General features: G+C 41.6%; 1 protein-coding gene across 4 annotated transcripts; it reads right to left on the bottom strand.

The window, feature by feature from the left end:
• Nucleotides 1-4,803: 4,803 nt before the first annotated feature.
• On the bottom strand, nucleotides 4,804-17,003 carry LOC127592462 (triadin-like). 4 transcript variants are annotated; one of them, XM_052053229.1, is made up of 6 exons: nucleotides 16,937-17,003; nucleotides 16,443-16,607; nucleotides 16,235-16,301; nucleotides 12,234-12,435; nucleotides 7,490-7,630; nucleotides 4,804-6,443 (listed from the first exon to the last, which is right to left on the bottom strand). In XM_052053229.1, the coding sequence occupies exons 3-6, from the start codon at nucleotides 16,271-16,273 to the stop codon at nucleotides 6,421-6,423; spliced, it is 405 nt and encodes a 134-aa protein (XP_051909189.1). In that variant the 5' UTR covers nucleotides 16,274-16,301; nucleotides 16,443-16,607; nucleotides 16,937-17,003; the 3' UTR covers nucleotides 4,804-6,420. The 4 variants fall into 4 exon arrangements, with proteins under 4 accessions (XP_051909189.1, XP_051909185.1, XP_051909188.1 ...); XM_052053225.1 differs by having other exon boundaries at nucleotides 7,460-7,630; XM_052053228.1 differs by having other exon boundaries at nucleotides 7,460-7,630; nucleotides 16,235-16,342.
• Between the last annotated feature and the right edge of the window lie 1,920 nt (nucleotides 17,004-18,923).

Raw genomic sequence — 18,923 nt, forward strand, 5'->3', positions numbered from 1 at the left:
GAGGAGTGTGCAACTCCTGTCGGATAAAAAATGAAAACACTGCAATGGAACTTCCGAAGCAGAACACAACCTGCAATGCTGGTTGCTTTATACAATGTAATACATCTTCATCATTTTCTGTTGAAAATATATCTTTAAATCAATTTAAAAAAAATCAGCCCCTGACACCAGTTTTACCGATCGATACAAAATTTGGTGGACATGTCTATTGTAACAGGACGCACAAAAAGTCACCTAAAGCAACTATTGCAGATTGTCAGAAAAAAAACAAAAACAAAAAAACATCCTGGACACCAATTTCTTCAATTACATGAAATTAGTTGAAAACAAGAGGATGTTAAAAATCTCATGAATCAATGCAGGACATAAACAGGAAGACAGACATTTTAAAATAGCCATTTTTTTGGGTGAGGGTGTGGGGCGAAGTCCAGTGCTCACCTTTTTGTTATTTATACTAGGGAATTATAAAATACAAGACATCTTTATGTATATCCTTTCCCAATTGAGAAAAAATCTGAAGTGTTTCGTTTTATCTGAAACCAACCGAGACTAAATCCAAGCTCCTGAAAGAATTTTTTACCACGCAAATATTTGTCAGCCTGTGCTTTGTTATCTCTTGCCCAAACACTCGACTACTGTATGTACACTCAAGCCCGCATGTCAAGACCTGCAGTAATATTTGCAAACGCCTCAACTCCACTGCACCCGCCGCACATACGATAATCCTCTATCCGCATCATCATATCAGATAGGTGTGATTCTACAACTCGTCGGCAAACTCCTCTTTTCAATGTTGCCTTGTGTAGTTCACTAGAGGGAAATTCGTCTCTTTTATTTGATGTGCTTTATATGCTCACAGAAGTCAGGGTTGAATTTGAGTTCTTACGGGTGGAACCACCAAACCTCCTATGAGGCTCCCTGCATTGATTTATTGTTTGTGCGTGTGTGTGCGTGGGGGTGGGGGTGGGTGGGTGGGTGGGTGGATGTGTACAGACAGATAGATAAGATAGATAGTTGCTGATGGTGTCGTGGTACACTTGCCTGACTTATGTGCTGGTTGCATGGGATCGGGTGTGAATGGTTGTTTGTCTCTATATCTGCCCTGCGACCAGTTCAGGGTGTTGTCTGCCTTCCGCCTGAAGTCAGCTGGGGATAGGCTCCAGCAAGTCCCCCGTGATCCTGTTCAGGATAAGCAGTGTTGAAAATGGATGGATGCATTATTTATTTCGGGTGAAATTGGATCTTGTGTGTTGAAAAGAAAAAAAAGAGTTCATTTTTTTAATGAAAGTTATATAAGAGATAATACAATATATCAGTAAATGTTAGGAAAATACATTTAAAAATGATGAATAATAACAACGATCATGTAAAATCACAAAACCCCCCCCTTACATTATTAAGCAACCACAAGTGAGAACGCTTGGGACAGGAATAAATATGGCCACTCTGAACCCGACAGCTTTATTAGGGGAACTCGATTGCATGAATTTGTTTGAATTAATGCGACACATTACTTTAGTGAAAAAAAAAAGGGAAGTCCCTTTGTATAATCGTGCAGGCGGCTGGCTCACTCGTTGTTGTTGTTGTTGCTGCCTTTAATGTAATCCCGCTGAAGTAAAGTAGCAGCTCTTAATTAGGCCGGTTTATGAGCAAAGATTCGCTTTGTTTGAAGTGAAAGCAGGATGAGCGTTTCATCTATTCGTGCGAGAAACATTCTCCAAGAATAGTAGTCATTTCTACTTTTAAAGTACCGGTAACTGAAGTTTTGTTTTTGGGATTTTTATTTATTTATTTATTTTTGCTTTGCTGGTTTAACCAGGTGGCACGGTGATAACTGTTTAGCACGTCTGCTTCACAGTGCAGAGGTACAGGGTTCGATTCCGGCTTCGGAATTCCGTGTAGGTTTTCTCCGGGTTTTTCTCCCACATTCCAAAAAAATGCATGACGGGTTGATTTGGCACTCCAAAGTGTCCGTAGGTTTGAATGTTCACGCGAAGGGTTGTTTGTCTATGCATGCGATTGGCTGGCAACCAGTTCAGGGTGTCCCCTCGCCTACTGCCCTAAAACAGCTGGGATTGGTTCCAGCACCCCCCGCGATCCTTGTGAGAATAAGCGGATAGGAAAATGGATGGATGGATGGTTGAACCAACAAAATAAGTCCCATAAAATGCAAGTATTTGTTCTCATTACGCCTCACAAAAGTGACTCGCATATTCATTTAGACTAGCCGTTTAATATACTATATGTGTTTCAAATTTTATAAAAATTTGACAAATCATTGTGAGGGACGTCTGATGGTTAAATAACTCGAAAACGGAGGCTTTAAACCAAAATGACAGAAAACCTTTGTGTTTTCCAGCATGGATTCTTCAGTTTTTTTTGCACTTCATGTCATGATAAACAAATTAGGTGACTACTGAACACATTTGTCAGACGTTGCGATACCCAAAACGAGTCAAAATGGCTACTCAAAGCCAAAATGTCCAATTTCCTTCTTGAGACATTTTTATGCATCTTGTTGTGATAAACATGTCCACCAAAATGTGTGTGGCGCAGACATGCTTATGGCAGATCCCAAAATGCAGTAACGTGATTAAAACTGCGTTCAAAAAATAAGAATCTGTGCCTCTCGTTTTTCTGTTCTTATGTAAAACAGGGAGTGACGGCACGCTCGTGTGACTGGATATGCTATTCCGCCTTTAGAGAGGAGCGAAGGAGGAGGAGAAAGAGGAGAGATAAGCAGTCTACCGCAGGGTGGGAGGATGGGAAATAAGTGGCTCGTAACGAGAGAATGCAGATCACACACCACCCTGCACACGAGACCGCGTCCAGCAGCTGCAGGCCTGAGCTGGACTTGGGTATACTACACTATGGATACCATACAGACAGACTTGTGTGTGTGTATGTGTGTGTGTCTCAGCCCACTTTACTTCGTAAATACAGTTTAGTAACCTAAATGGGAACTATAAATGACATATTTGACTACTGCTATGTGAAAATCCCACTTAACTCATTCAGTACCAGCCAATTCTAGACCAAGTCTGAAAAGACGTTTAAAAACGTCTTTGGGAGTGAATAAGTTAAGATAAGATTTACAGAGTACCGGTAAACAAAGTATTTGTACTCAGTTATTTGACAAAACTGGCCATAAACGGCAAAAACTGGTTCGGAATTTCCAATAGATGCCACAAGATGGCAGCAAAAAACGTTTTTTTAAAAAATTAGACAGGTTAAGCGCTCCTTCTTCACTTCAACATAGTTCCTTGGCACTGAGATGCTACGGGATTGTGCCAAAGCACTACTTTTTAATTCATGCAAAGACTTAAGCTTGCAAGTGATTTTCCCGCAACCTTGTGTCGTAGATAATTTTTAAGAAGGGAATAAAACCAATATCATACGGCACAAGCATCCTCATGAAAATATGAATAAAAAGTACTTTAGGGCAGATTTTTTTTTGGCAGCATGTAAATGTCTTGCATTAGGCTGAGCGCAGTGCAAATAATCTGCAATGCCTCAATGTGCGAAAGCCCCTTATCTCCAATGGATGGAGCTAGCGAACGATTTTGTGTGTGTGTGTGTGTTTGTGTTTGCATTTGTCTGCCTCTCATCCCAGCAGGAGTCAAGCCTCTTAAAGAGAAACACTCAATTTTGTGTTCGTTTGTCTGATTCTTTCCTTCCTTTCATACAATGTGACTTCCTTGTTCGATCTCTTTAGTACTTTCTTTCCTTTCACACTTCCTTGACTCCTTGCTCAACTTTTCCCCTGCTTCTTTTGACCCGATCTTGAAATTATTCTTTTCTGCTTTCCTGTCTTTGACACCTCCCTCTTTCCTTTCTTTCTTACTTTCCTTCTTCATATCCATTCTTCCTCATTTCCTTCATTTCTACCGCCAGTCCTGCCTTCCCTCCTTCCTCTAATTCAGCGCACCAGACAGTACGACATTCAATGACGTCATCTCCGTCCGGATCCTTCGAGGCCAGTGCGATACTGAAACTCCCCTTGATTGAGTCGTGAGCTTCGCGTGAATACTCCCGCTCGCTGCAAGTAGCAAATTAGCAAGTTTGCAAAATGTCAAACTGTGCCTCTTATGACGGAAACAGATGGCGGTAGCTTTGAATAACCGCTGACCTTTCACTCAAAAAGCTTGGCCGGTGCCAATTAGCTTTTTCAGGTCATCAAACAGCAGTAGTTCAGAGCTCGCTTCACTGCGGACCTCTACCAAGGACACAACAATCCGATGAACGCCATACGAGATTTGCAAGTACACCAGTGCCTTGAGATATGAGTGACCTGACCTACGAATACTTCAAGATACGAGCTGCTTTGACTTACAAGCAAAATTTGGAGAAGTATATATTGTGTGTGTGCGTGTGTGTGTGTGTGTTTGACTGCGAATGCGCCTCGCCCAAAGGCAGATTTGGCCAGGTTGTGTAAATAAACATAGTAACAAAAAAGTAACAAATTATGATGAAAAGCTGCCCCTTCAGGCTAGAGAGAGCTCAGATCCATTATTCATGGTGTTTAGTGTCGCCAACCGAAAGGAAAGGTGAGCATATGTGTGTGTGTCAGCATTTGTGCTCCATTATTCGGGGGGCTTAACATTCCTTGCATAGGAGCGCGAAAATGAAAAGAAAAAGAATAACGCCATTTAATTTTGGACAAGTATAATAACATCAAACTATATGCTGAAATGGATTCATATTGGATGGATGTCCGCTTTTCAATGGACATGTCGGGTGTTTGGAAGGATCCCGGACAGAATCTGACCCTCCAAATGTAGACTCGAGAAAATTAATCTACCAAAAATGTTTATTTACAAAGCACAAATAATAACGCTGGACAACAAGCCAGGAATAATGTGAATAAAACAAAAAGCGTCCTTAAATACTCCCAAGAACTGTGATGCCAGACAGGTGCGCAGCAGGAAAACCAAGAACGTCTCTGCCACCTGTTGGACGCGAACAGAATGACATGACATGACAGGACATTGTGCTGCTCCTTCTGGTGTGAGCACCTTGGCCATTTGTGGGCAGTGTAATAAATACCTCAGCATAGACAGTCCATATTGACGTCACAACTAAGGTCACTGAGCCGCAGGACTGTTCGCCGTTCTTCGTAGAGGATAAAGAATATGTCTGAGTATTGTTATATAATCTGTCTACATGCATTTGCCTTGATTTAGAATTTTGGAGGGAAATGGTTTCGTTGTGATTCTGTGATATTAAATCAACAGCTACAGTGTATTGCCATGCTAACGCCTATGTTATCTTGATGGTGGATTTCTACATTTTGGATGATAAAAAACAAAAACAAAAAACCCCAGAAATGTTTTTTTAATACAGTCTCGCTTATTTTGAAGGCAACGACCATTTTGTGAAAAAACAAAACAAAACACATCAACAATATAATGCATGCACAATGAATGATGAAATTCATTTACCGGTAAATGTAGTATGTATTTTATTGTATTTAATTTTTTTGTCTCAACGTTTTATTTTAGAGAATCTTGAATTATTAAATTGTCATTTTAATTGTAATTTCTGCCAATAGGGCACAGTCCCCAGAGTAATAAATGTGGCTGTGATGTAATTTCATCTTCATAATAGCATTATGACACTGCAAACATATTCCCAACAGTGCCAAAGATTAATTTTAATTAAACATTAGCTCTTTTATTTATTTTTTTAACCTCGCAACATTCTGGGGAATTATTTAAACACGGATTCCTCCTAATGATGTCATCCATTGAAATGAGCTGTTTTAATTCTTATGGATTTACGATGCAAGCCTCTAATGCTGCTCTCCCACGCAGTGACTTCTCATGCAAAGTCAGAGAGAGGTGACATTTTAATGTGGTGCGCGACGGCGGCAATTCCAGAAAACAACGCATCCGTATTCTATACACACAATACGACAATGAAATGAAACAGACAATGAAATCGAAACATCATGGAAAATGTAATTCATCAAACTGCGGCCGTCATAAAACCTTTCGTAACTGTACATTTAGTCTTTTAAGTTACATTCCAACACTGTCATAAAGGTGTAACAAGTAGGCCACCACGTAAAGTAATGGGAACATAACTTTTGACAATCAAAATAACGTAAAAACAACAAGTTGTGTACTCATCCTTAATTGAGTGGAACGATGTGAGACCACGGCATATATTCCGTTGTTGTTAGCAGTATCGTTGCTATAAATTACTGAGGCGCCAGGACGGGACACGTGGATATTTTCTAGATGGTCAAATAGAAACCAAACTAAGCAATGATAAGGACTTTAGACTCTGCATTTTTTTTTCCAGTTATGTCTTTCTAACAAAAAAAAGATGAAACATTGCTACGATTTGTACTCTCCTTCCCTCAGCGTCATACTTCAAAGTTGTCTCTTGACCTCTCTTGTTTCGAGGTTCTGCTTTTCAGAACTCCTCTGAGTGCAAAGCTGAAGGGCAGAAAATAAAGAGCCGCTCAATTTCGACCTTCAATCAATGGCCGCGAATGTTAGTGAATGTAAAATGGTGTTCATGCAAAGTGGTCAATGTTGTGCTATTTAAATGAGCGTGTGAGACAAGTAAAGGGTTTCTTATCTTATCTTATGTTCAAGGTAGCCCGCTACCTAGCAAGACAGCAAGATTGTTAGCAACATAGCTAGCGAACATACCGTAGTGGCCCGAATATAAGACGGCCCTGATGATAATACGACCTCCTCTTTTTCAAGACTCAAGTTTGAAAAAATACTTTTTGAACACCAAGTTAATTTTTATACAGAAAATAATTACAGTACGTCTAAAACAAATGATTATAACAATATATTTGAGAGAAAAAGCATGTTATTTTGCCTCATTCAAACCTTAATATCTGAACAAATAAAGTGCAATCACATTCGTAAATGAATGGCTTCTGGTTTATGAAATGTAAATGACATCATAACTTCTCCTCAGCTGGCGGTTAACCTGGTCGATCTTCGACCCACTTTTCTACAGATTGTCGCTACGTTTCTCCGTTTTCCGTTATCTATTATTTTCTTCTCTTTTCTTTCTTACCGCTATTTTTTGTTTTTCTTCTTTGTGCTACCCCTATTTTTATTTTTATTCTTCGTGACAGGGGTTCGCTTTGGCCTCCGGAGTCAAGTTCAGCATTCGCTTCAATGGTATCTGGCGCCATCTAGCGGCGTAAATGGGTATAATATCTAGACCCCGAATATAAGACGACCCCCACTTTTTCAGTCAATGCAAAAAACACCGTCTTATATTCGGGCCAGTACGGTATTACAGCAAGATTGTTAGCAAAAAAGCTAGCTAACAAATTAGATACAGCAGATGGGTTTGTGTTCAATTCACCGACCGTCAACTAGGTTATACTACATTGATGTGGTTTGAAAATATTTTCAAAATGTGACACAATGCTGCTCTGCGTTAGATGACTGATGTTAGCGTGATGGGTGACGTTGGCTCTTACATGTGAAGGTTTCAGTTAGCTGGTGAATACCTTCCGCCTCCTCTTCCTCGTCGGGTGCCACCAGGCTGGCAGCCAACGTCCACATTATCTCCATCCAGTCGGTGCTCTCCTGCGGCTGTGGTGGGGGGTTAGCGACCTCAGAAGGTCTGCACCTGGTTGGGCGGACGCCTCCTGAATCCACGGAGATACAGAGAAGTCAAGGGCGTATTCCAAAAAACCCAAATCTATATTTCCTCATATATTGCCTTTTTCCTCCATTAAATGTGCCCTGATGAGTCACAGGGTCCAATATTTACAAGAAAAAGAAATACCTCTCCCAAATAGACAGCTCCACCTCTGATTCTGGCTAGGAAATAAAATTACAGCTCAGCATTGAAACAAGTAAAATGACTCGGGTTTTTTTTTTCCCCAACTAGTGGCCGCCCCCAATGAGTCATTCACTTAAATAAACGTGTCATTCCGAAAAATAAATGCCGACCTTTTTACCATCAGTATAAAAAAACAGGCAGCAACTGTACTTAGCCATCTGCATAGACACAGACTATTGTTCACCAAAAAGTTACGTAACATGAATGCAGTTTCTGAAAATGGTGGTAGTCACAGGACGCCTCATTTACATAAAAGAAAATTAATGCCTCCCCTTTTACCCAACAAAAATGACTGGTAACAACTTACCAGTACTTCTGTTCATGCCACACAAAATTAACATGACTTTTCTCAAATACTGGCCCGAATTGGGTGCGATGTTCACTTAAGAAAAATAAACGCCTACCTTAAAAAAACGCCTCCAGTTTTCCCTTCAGAAAAAAAAAAAAAAAACGAAATGGAAAATTGAAGACAAAAGAAGGATTGCATTTGTGCACTTGCCTCTGCTGGCTTTCAAACCTCGCCTGGTGATGGCGGGAGGAGGCGGGAGACCTAAAATTATGAAAAAGGGAGGCTTGATGTCACATATTCAAGACAGACGAACCAAGAGAGGTGGAAAAAAAAAGCAATCATGAACGTGCCTTTAATTCACTGCACACTTCAAAAACCTTTAAATGCGTGTCATGGACAAAAGGGATTTTAAAACGCTGCACAGTGAGAACCTATGCAATGCATGCTGGGAGCGTGGGGTATAGTCAGAGAGTTTAAAACAGTACGAGAGGACTGTAAATTCAACAAATTAAACTCGGAAGTGCACTTGAAAGTATCCGCGGATGAATGAAGGCGAGGAGGAAGCGAGTGTGACATGACAACAATTTCATTTGTGTGCAAGCCAGAAAGATGTCAGCGCATTAATTAGCTGTTTACAGGTGGCCATTAGGCGCCCTCCGATCTTGACAGACAGCGGCGACATTTTCTACCTGGGAGAGTGGCGTGTGTGGGTGATTGGGGCGGGGGGTTGGGGGGGGGGATTATTCAGATTCATGGTAGCTGCAAATGTGCATATTCAGGCATCCGCCCCGCTGGGGGTTGAATGGCAAAACGGCGGCATTGGCGATGCGGATGCGGGTTAGCTAACAAACGCTAATGCCCTGAGACGAGGCGATTCATGAAGCTTCTAAATCCACAGCCTCTTAGGAATCAGTCCTTGCAATTAAATCCATCGTTCTAGTATTTACAATCTATCGTCTAATATTTGATCGATGAAATTGGATTCCTTTGGAGGGCCATTATGAATTTTGGGAAACCATATCAATGTTTAATCACCTCCACATATCACATACACGGCGCACAACAAATTGATGGATAACTCGTTTTAAAATCAGAAGTCAAGAATAATGACTGTTATTGTACATTGTTATATGACAATTTGAAATTTTGGATCAGAGTGTCGCAAGCATCATGGAACTTGACATGTTTAATTTGCTTTTGCGGGCCACATAAAATGATGTGGCGGGCCAGATCTGGCCCCCGGGCCTTGACTTTGACACCAGTGGGTGAAAAGTGTAAAGCGAAAAAAAGGATAGCATTAAACTGCTTTTTGAATTTCATCTGTTCTGATTCTTTTTAGTTTTTGGGTGTGATGACAGTGCCTAGTGACACACTTTGGGTTGGCCTTCATTCTCATCAGCGGTTTCTATCGCGATTGCAACATGTAGTTCGACTTTTTTTTTTCTCCCATAAAGTTTCATTAAAAAAAAAAACATGAGCTCCTGACAGCAGTTTCGTTAATCAACACAAAATCGAGTGGACACGTTCATCATAACACGACGCACGGAAGGGCCTCAAGGACGCCTGCTTGGAATTCAACACAAATTCGGCCATTTTGTTTTGAAGCAGCCATTTTCATTGAATTCCAAGGCTTGTGCGTTTGACGGTTGCTTCAGCCACCACATTCAATTGTTCCGGTGACAAATTGAGGCAAGATGTGATTTGGAAGGAAGGCCACCATTTAAAAACATTTTTTTTCACCATCAACATGCGAGCAAGCAAAGCAGTCAAAGTGCAAATGTTTTTACCGGCAGATAAACATACGGGGTCGTCACAGTATGACGTGTACTCTTTGGGGGTGGATGGCAGGTGATGGATGGCGTGAGGATGTGTGGAGGAGGCGTGAAAGGACGGGGGGGGGGGGGGGGGGGGGTCAAGGAAGAGGAGGAGAGGAGTTAAGAGTGAAATATGTGGAGGAGTCACAATGGTGAGAGATAAAAGAGCAACTGATGGAAAAAGGAGCTCGGTCATCCGACTACGTTAATCGCGCTCCAGTGCGCCACTTTTATGACAAATTCAAAGGTATTGATTTTTGGGGCGTGCGCGTGTGGTTAAAAAGTTGGTTGACCTTTGACCGCTACGTGTCAATTCCGTTTAGAGCGTTTATAGAAGATGCTTTTGCTTTGTTGCCACGGCTTTTAATTGTCAACAACGACGACGATGTGGAATTGTTTAAAAACGAGACAATTTGGTCTTTTTGATGATCGATAAATGAATCAAATAAGATGTTGGGTTTTTTTCCAGGTAAATAGATGTTTGAAACTTCCTTAATTGGGTACTTTCAACATAGTCTTTGACCTGAAAAATATAATTTGTGTCCAAATAAGAAAAGATGTTGAGCCATAGAGTAAAAAAATGGCAATCCTAATATTTTTGCTGTTCTCTTTTGTTTTTGTGCAGATATAAAGGAAGTTGACCTTGGCTTGGATCTCACTGATTTTGTGTTATCTATCACCTTGCTGTGACACAAAGGAAGAGGTCGATGATTGTGGTGGGTGGGGGACAGGGGGCACCGGTTGCCTGTGTGTGTATATATTTTAAAAATGTTTATAGATTTTCATATTGCCAGGGAAGCATTCAGGCTCGTACATAGGAATATTATTTGTAAGCAACATGTCATGGCTTATTACAAAAGCGCGTGATGATTTGTTAATATTATTTGTTTGCAGCCAGCTGGTTGTTCAGACTTGATGAATGGAGCGTGGCGGCGGCAGCGGCAGGCGGCTGCAGCGGATGTTTTATTGTCACTGACAACATCATCGAATGGTTTTGGAAGAGGAGCTTCCTTGATTTCGTGATCTCAGCCCCAAAAAAGTGCCGTCTCATGACCACGCTCCACACCTACTGCCAACTGCCACAGCTCCGAGCGTCTTGGATAAAAGATACAAATAACATTTTGATGGCTTTAGCGGAAACAAATGGGAGCGAGCGGCCTTTCCATCAGTTGTCATTCAGAGACTGTATGTTAGCATCCAACATGGAGAGTCATGTGTCCATGTCACAGCATGAAATTAACCCCCGCCTCTGAAACTATCATTTTGTGTACATCGGGCCAAAAGTGGGAGACTAACCATATGCCGTTTTAAATGTGTGATTTAAAAAAGGAAATGCACAAAATTGGACAAAATTAACCCTTTCATGCACCCTTTAAACTTGATAACCTGTCCACTGTAGTAACCGCTGTGCCCGAAAGGGTTAAAGTACCAGCTTTTATTTTTTTGCGAAAAAACTCGGTGGAGCTAGATTTTTTTCAAAATAACTGTTTAAAAAAAATGTTTCCACCAATAAAAGCTAAATTTTTTTTTTTTGCTTTTGCAAACAGACTACGATGACTATTGAACTAAAAATAAAAACCAGGCGCCAAAAATGGTTCTTTGGCAAGTTAGCTAGTACCGTTAGCAGGGGTGTCAAACTCTTTTTAGTCACGGGCCAATTTGGAGTGACGTCTTAGAGACCACAAAATTATTACTTGTACACAACAAATTAATAGATTACTAGTTTGGAAATCAGTCGAGTCAATTATAATAGTTTGCTCAATTATTGTTCAAGTAAGTGTAAGCAGGGTAACAAAATCATTGCCGAATTTCAACGTTACTTATTGCTCATGACAATTTAACATTTCGGTACAGATTTTAGCAAGTTGACACACATGGTTTGCTTTCGAGGGCCACGTAAAATGACCTGGCGGGCCGGATCTGGCCCCCGGGCCTTGAGTTTGATACTAGCGCCTTACAGTGTCATGAATTAAAATTGCTTGCATTTGGCGTCGTCTCACCACAAAATTGAAGGGTCATCAGAACCAACATACGGTGGGCGGAACTTCAGTTCTATCTCAACTTCATTTGTGTGTGATTCTTCAAATGAAACACATGATGTTAAAAAAATGATGATGTCCACTTTTGAATGTTGCTTCAAAAGTGTTTAAGAGGAAGCTGACAATGAAAAGCGTATTAAATAGCACTAGGGTGACATTTTAACATATCAATGAAAGCAGACTGGAAGATTCACATTGTAAACATATTCGGATGGGATTATTATGGGATGGGGAATGCGAGGATGTGAAGGAGAATTTCGCTACCTGCCAGTGTCTTGTAGTCCAGCAGGTCAAAGACAACGACGGCAACAGCCGCCCAGGTAATGATCAGCGCCACCATCAGCAACCACGCCATGGGCGAGCTGAAGGTCAGGATCACGTCGTCCAAAATTGTCTTCTGATTAGCTCGCGGTGGAGGGACCGCCTCCCCGCTGCTCGTCTGGCTGCTCATCGGTGGAGGAGGCAGCTGAGTCAAAAGACAAAGAGAGGATTTGATTGTATTTTTTTTAACAACTCTGGGTCTCATATGCTAATACATGAGGGGAAGCGCCATAGCTAACAAACAATATCTCTATTGCTATATCTATATCAGTGTTATAACACTCAGCAACGGATATTTGGACGCAAAGCATTTTCATCGTTGGGCATTCGTGAATTCACTTATTTCCAGATTTTGGGGAGAAAAGATACCCCCTTTTTTCGCAGAACCCCCCCCACCCCCCGCCCTGTAATCTATTTACTCAATCCACCGCCTAGTCACGTTAAATATTCCTGGTTCACAGTATTCATGGGCATTCTTTATCCTCTGCGAAGAACAACGAATGTTACTGCAATTACTGGGTCACTTGCACTCGTTGTGAAACTCTTTTTTTGTGTCTTTAAGACTGTATTGTACTGCCCCTGGTGGCCAAGTCGCACACACCAGAAGGAAACGCAATGACTTAATCATGATGGACCAACTGTTGAATTCTTTACCTTCTGTTCAATTCTGTTTCTATAAAGTACAATATTGTAGGGTGCTATTTTTTGGATTAAAAAACACATTTCAAAATATTGCTTGTTTTGGGGGAGGCTGGAACGGGTAAAGGTAATTTCCATTCATATTAATCGTGAAAGATGATTTATTTACAAATGTGCTTATTGACAATAAATTATCAACGGAGATGTAATGGGAAATGAATAAATCCATGCCATACTTTGCTCTCCGCTGGTCTATGATCTTCTCCCTAGGCGGGCACGCTTGTCGTGTCATGCCATGAATGCATTGTGTTAGCATTAGCTTTTGCATTAGCCTTGATTAAACCACACGGCAGCCGTTTGCTCGCCAGGGTTCCGGCGAAGCATTGGAGCGTGCTCTTTTGTGTGCGGACGACAAAATCAAAATCCAGAGCAGCACGAGGAGGAAAGATGAGCTGCCATGGAAGAGCGGGAGACGCTGACCCAGATCACTCGGAAGATTGAATTCAGTTTCATAGCCATATTTGGGTTCTTGTCTTCACGCTCACTTCGCATACTTTACTATGCCTCTGTGACAAATATCACGCCACTATTTTATTCACTCCCAAAGACGTTTTAACGTCTTTTCAGACTTGGTCTAGAATTGGCTGGTACTAAATGAGTTAACGATCCCCAAAAAACTAAAGCCGAAAAATTAGCACATTTTTTATATATTAAAAAACAAAATTGAACCAAAATGTGCAAATCTGCTGATGCTGAACTGCAAGTATGCGGCAGCTGACTTTAGCTGAGTAAAACTTCTTTGTTCTGCATTACTGCATTACACTGCCTCCGGTGGCCAAGTCACCCAACAAAAATGCAAGGAGCCGCAGTGAATTAATCATGAGGCTCAAACTGTTTAATTCTTTACATTCTCGTCAATGATGTTATCACGATATGTACATGGCAGCTTACCGCTCTGAGTACAATAGCTGCCTATTCATATTGTTCTCGTTTTGTCATCTTTTTAAGATTGTGGACCTTTGGGAATTCAACTTTAATCCTATTTATGTTTTGTTTGACAATGAAAAGCATACCATAACCGCATAAGCTTAGGTCTCAGAGTGATCATTGAAAGAAAGAAATAAGTCTATTTATCCATCAAGTTGACCTTATACGTTGCTGCATTGATAACAAACCTCCACGTCAATTTAACATGTTTGCACAGCGGTGACGCTTGCGTGCGTGCGTGCGCGTTTGCTATAAAAGCTCCACATTGATTTAACGGCACTGCGACAGGCCAACGTTATCGACCCACCGCAGGTGAGAGAGTCTTGCCGTCATGACGGATCAGGGGAAAAAGGCCATCCACCCTTTTAACATTGGTGCAACACAACCAACTTGACCGCTGACACGAATGTCAACACCCCCCATATGCAGTGTTGATGGTTCGGTATTCACAGAGCTACAGATTCCTGTCTGTGTCTTTCAAATTTGTTGTTGGGTTTACTTTATTAACTCATTAAATCCCAGCTATTTTCACAAGAGCAACCCCCTCAATCCCAGCGTTTTACAGGATTTGACTGATCTTGCAAGGCCCACAGGATATTTGGTTCTAATGATGTATAAACATGGAAATAAAGTTTGGACTCTCTTCTTTCAGCAGAGAAAAACATTTGTTTCCATCTTTTCCATTCTTCAGCAATCGGCATTATAAAATGTTTCATGGAACTGGCGATTCCTGGGCAAAAAATGGCGAATAAGAGCTTTTTGTAAAAGCATGCATTTCAATCACGTTGGGACTACTGCCACCTACTGGTCGCTTTTTTAAAAACATGATTTACAATGCAAACGGCTTATTCTCATTCAGAATGCATCAGACCCTCCTCCTCTCTGTGACGCAAAAAAATAAGACTTTGACGTACAAGTACGTCCTTGGTAGGCGGGGCCTAATTTTAAAAAGACGTACAAGTACGTCTTGTGGAATGAAAGAGTTAATCACTTTTTTTGGGGGGGAGTTGTGTTTTCTTGGGTGTCCATCAACACACCTCAAAGTGAAACTGAAAGTATATTTCTGGTTCTCTCCTAATGCGGCTACACACGTTGCCGTTTTAATTTGCCACAGAGGTTGAGTTCAACGATTTAATATCATTTGTGTAACGGGCTAGTGAGCATATTTGTATGCCTATGTGTGATGCTAGTTTTTGCTAGCGCTTTATGGGGGCTAATATACTAGCTAGCAAGCTCACGTCAAGGTAGTTTATGGTGAATAATTTGACTGCAGAATACGGTTACACATTTATGTAACATGGACTGGTGGTTGTGTACCATGTTAGATGCATGGTGTTGGTGCTTTATTGTTCTCTCTGTTGACGTCTTTGCTGACAGCTATCCACAATTACAAACACCTTTTTTTAAATGGGGGGGGAGGGGTGTGGATTTTCGCTCTTCGCCGTAAGTCCATTCCCCCGCGAATATGATGTCTTTACATGAGCAGATGCAGCCTGCCGAGTGCTGGCCTAGCAACTGCTGACCTCCAGCCATTTGTTAGGACGAGCTATTTCTAACTATGACCGGAATGGTTACTCAGTGTGTTTGCTTTCACGTTTAAGAGAACTGTCTGTTTATCTCAAAGTATAATATTGTTGTTACTCAGGTCACCAAGTTATCAAAGCTACAGCAACATATTGTTTAGTCAGTGACTTTTGTCCAAAAGTATTTTTCAGAGGTAATACTTTTGTTTCCGTTTAATGATGCAGTTGAACCTTTTTTTTGTTTAACTTTGATGTCCACGTGAATAAAATAAATATAAAATCTGTGGATTAAATTATTTAAACGAGAAGAAATTCTTAGTTAGCATGATATGATGTCTTCCCGTTTTTCTTGGTTGGCATTGTGAACTTTGTCACTGTGACGACCACGACGTCACCAACATGCAGTTCATGTTGTCAAATCGTATGATGTAAAATGTGATATGAAGATATTTGATCGAATGGCAATGACAACAGCACTCCTATTAAAATTGAAGTCACCCTGTCAAGTGTTCTGTTCATTACTTTTGCTGTAATATTGATGAAAAAAAACACAGCCACAGCTAATTGAATTTCCCAGAACATCATTCAGTTGCAGTTTTCCACCTGATAAATTTCAGCGTCACAATCACCCGCCCTCCCCCACCCGACCCAACACAACCCCGACTTCTATCAGCTAAATTCTAACGACTTTTTTAAAGACATTGCAAATTAGTTCTTGCGCAGGGGGAATAAGGTTTGGAACACCAGAAGCAGATTGTTATTGCCAAAGTTTTTTTTTTCCCCCTTCAACAGTACCTTGGACTTGGAGCTTGTTTGGCGTTCTGTGATAACCATCAGTCAGTTGAAAGGCTTGGCCGGCGCGCTGTTACCATAGAAACCAGCATGTAAGTCATTCATTAAATCCTGAAAGAAAAAAAGATATCCCAGCAGCAACCAAAAAAAATAAAGAAAGAAAATCGTTTCACGCTGAGTTGCAGCTGTTTCTAAAAATACACAACACAACCTTCGTTCGTCCTTTGATTCTTCTGGATAGTTTGGAAGGTGTTGGCTCAACTTTTCACTCCGTGTCCACGAAAGTCTCCAGTCCGGGTTGGTTAGCTTCACTTTGTAGCAGGACGCAGAGCGAGACGAGATGAGGGGTCACCCTTTCAGGCATCTCCCCACCCCCCTGAGGTCCAAAATAGAGATAAGACAGTAGAGGCAGAAGAGGGCAAAGAATAACAACAAAGCAATGATGAGAAAGCGATCACTTTGTTATCTTACAACTCGAATCGCAACGACTTGTGCCAAGGTTGAACTGTTAAACTCCCAATCCCTTGCAGCCGCTTTTATTTCCTGACAAAACCACAGAGCTGGATAATATTCAGCAACGAAAAGCCACACGTCAGTCAGAACCACTTATCTAGCCAGCTAATGGCAGACACGCCAACTCGCTAAAAAATCGTTTTTCAACTGTTAGCGGCATTAGCAGCTAGTGGCTAAAAGCTAGCTAGCTACCTTTGGCGTTCGGTACAAAGTCAAAGTGAAGTGGAAACGAGATTGTTTTTGGAGAGCTACTTTCGAACTTGCGTGTGTGTGAACCAGAGCGGTAACCTGACCTCCACTTTTGCCCTGGGAGTCTGCACCGCATGGGCTATAATTAGAGGCCGGGGCAGCTGCTGGGTTGAGCGCTGGAGTGGACTTGGAATACAGAGTCCACAAAAAGGCGTTGGGGGTCTACGTAATGTATCAGACTTTTTATAGACTCGCTACTTCGCGGTTCGTTTATCGCGGGTTAGGTGCATGGCGGATTTTTTTCAAACATATTAAAAAAAAACATTTAAACACATTTATTTTTACATATACATGGAGTACAGTACTGTATATGCTGCTCTATGTGACTCGCTGTTGTTTTGCAGCTTCTCGGGGACAGTTTGCGGACTTAAAAAATAATAATTTTTTTTTACCCGTTTATGTGAATTGGACACTACTTGGCAGATTTTCGTTTATCGCCGTTGGTTTTGGTCCCCATTAACCGCGATAAACGAGGGATTACTGTCCTGTCTATGCATAAGGTGTGTCAGAAAAGTTCCAGGACTTGAATCACATCAAGTATTCCCAATTCAGACTACTTCAAAGTAATCCCCGCTGGAGTCAATACACTTTCCTAACTTTCTCCGTCACGCTTTCATGCATTCCCCGGTAGGGAACCTACACAACTCAGTCGTCACGGCATCTTGATGTCGTCCACAACTTCAAAACGCTTCAGAAATGCCACAGGATCATTTTGAAGATGTGCCGGTGGATCGTCTCACTCACACCGAAGGGGGAAATTTGTACTTTGGGAATGAAATGCTTCTTCTATTCCATCGATCTCTCTATTCCAATCGTATAACACAGAGCATTCCAATCTCTATAGCAGCCCTCGATTGTGGGGTTCCCTCGGGGAGAATTATTTCCTATTCAGCTATATTGAAATCAATTGAACTTTCCAGCTTTATGTCTCTTGTGCATTGTGGGCGACTGGTTAGTACGTCCCGCCTCACAGTGTAGAGGTGCAGGGTTTGTCGAGTTTACATGTTCTCCCGGGCCCTGCGTGGGTTTTCTCCGGGTATTCCGGTTTCCACCCACATTCCAAAAACATGCATGGCATGTTAAGGAACACTCTAAATTGTCCCGAGGTGTGAGTGTGAGCGTTCGCCTATGTGTGCCCAGCGATTGGCCGGCAACCGGTTCAGGGTGTCCACCGCCTACTGCCCGAAGATCGCTGGGATAGGCTCTAGTACGCCCATGACCCTCGTGAGGATAAGCGGATTTTAAAAAAATGATGGATGGCTGCACGGAAGTCTATTTTGTGTCTGCTGGCACATTAAAAGCTGTAAAAAAAATTATATATATATATATATATATATATATATATATATATAGGGCGGCCTGGTAGTCCAGTGATTAGCACGTCGGCTTCACAGTGCAGAGGTACCGGGTTCGATTCCAGCTCCGGCCTCCCTGTGTGGAGTTTGCATGTTCTCCCCGGGCCTGCGTGGGTTTTCTCCGGGTGCTCCGGTTTCCTCCCACATTCCAAAAAAAAACATGCGTGGTAGGCTGATTGGGCGCTCTAAATTGTCCCTAGGTGTGAGTGTGTGTGCGAATGGTTGTTCGTTTCTGTGTGCCCTGCGATTGGCTGGCAACCAATTCAGGGTGTCCCCCGCCTGCTGCCCGAAGACAGCTGGGATAGGCTCCAGCACCCCCCGCGACCCTAGTGAGGATCAAGCGGCTCGGAAGATGAATGAATGAATATATATATATATATATATATATATATATATATATATATATATATATATATATATATATATATATATATATATATATATATATATATATATATATATATATATATATATATATATCGGGCGGCCCGGTAGTCCAGTGGTTAGCACGTCGGCTTCACAGTGCAGAGGTACCGGGTTCGATTCCAGCTCCGGCCTCCCTGTGTGGAGTTTGC

Source organism: Hippocampus zosterae, chromosome 19, assembly GCF_025434085.1.
Source record: "Hippocampus zosterae strain Florida chromosome 19, ASM2543408v3, whole genome shotgun sequence".
Taxonomy (NCBI): domain Eukaryota; kingdom Metazoa; phylum Chordata; class Actinopteri; order Syngnathiformes; family Syngnathidae; genus Hippocampus; species Hippocampus zosterae.

Bases quoted from the DNA above. Each gene is read 5' to 3' on its own strand.
- LOC127592462 (XM_052053225.1), bottom strand. From the start codon at position 16,273: ATGGTTATCACAGAACGCCAAACAAGCTCCAAGTCCAAG. The intron at 7,631-12,233 runs GTAGCGAAATTC...CCGTGGATTCAG, and splicing joins GGACTACAAGACACTGGCAG to GAGGCGTCCGCCCAACCAGG. The intron at 6,444-7,459 runs GTAAGAGCCAAC...TCTGCCCTTCAG, and splicing joins GCTAACTGAAACCTTCACAT to CTTTGCACTCAGAGGAGTTC.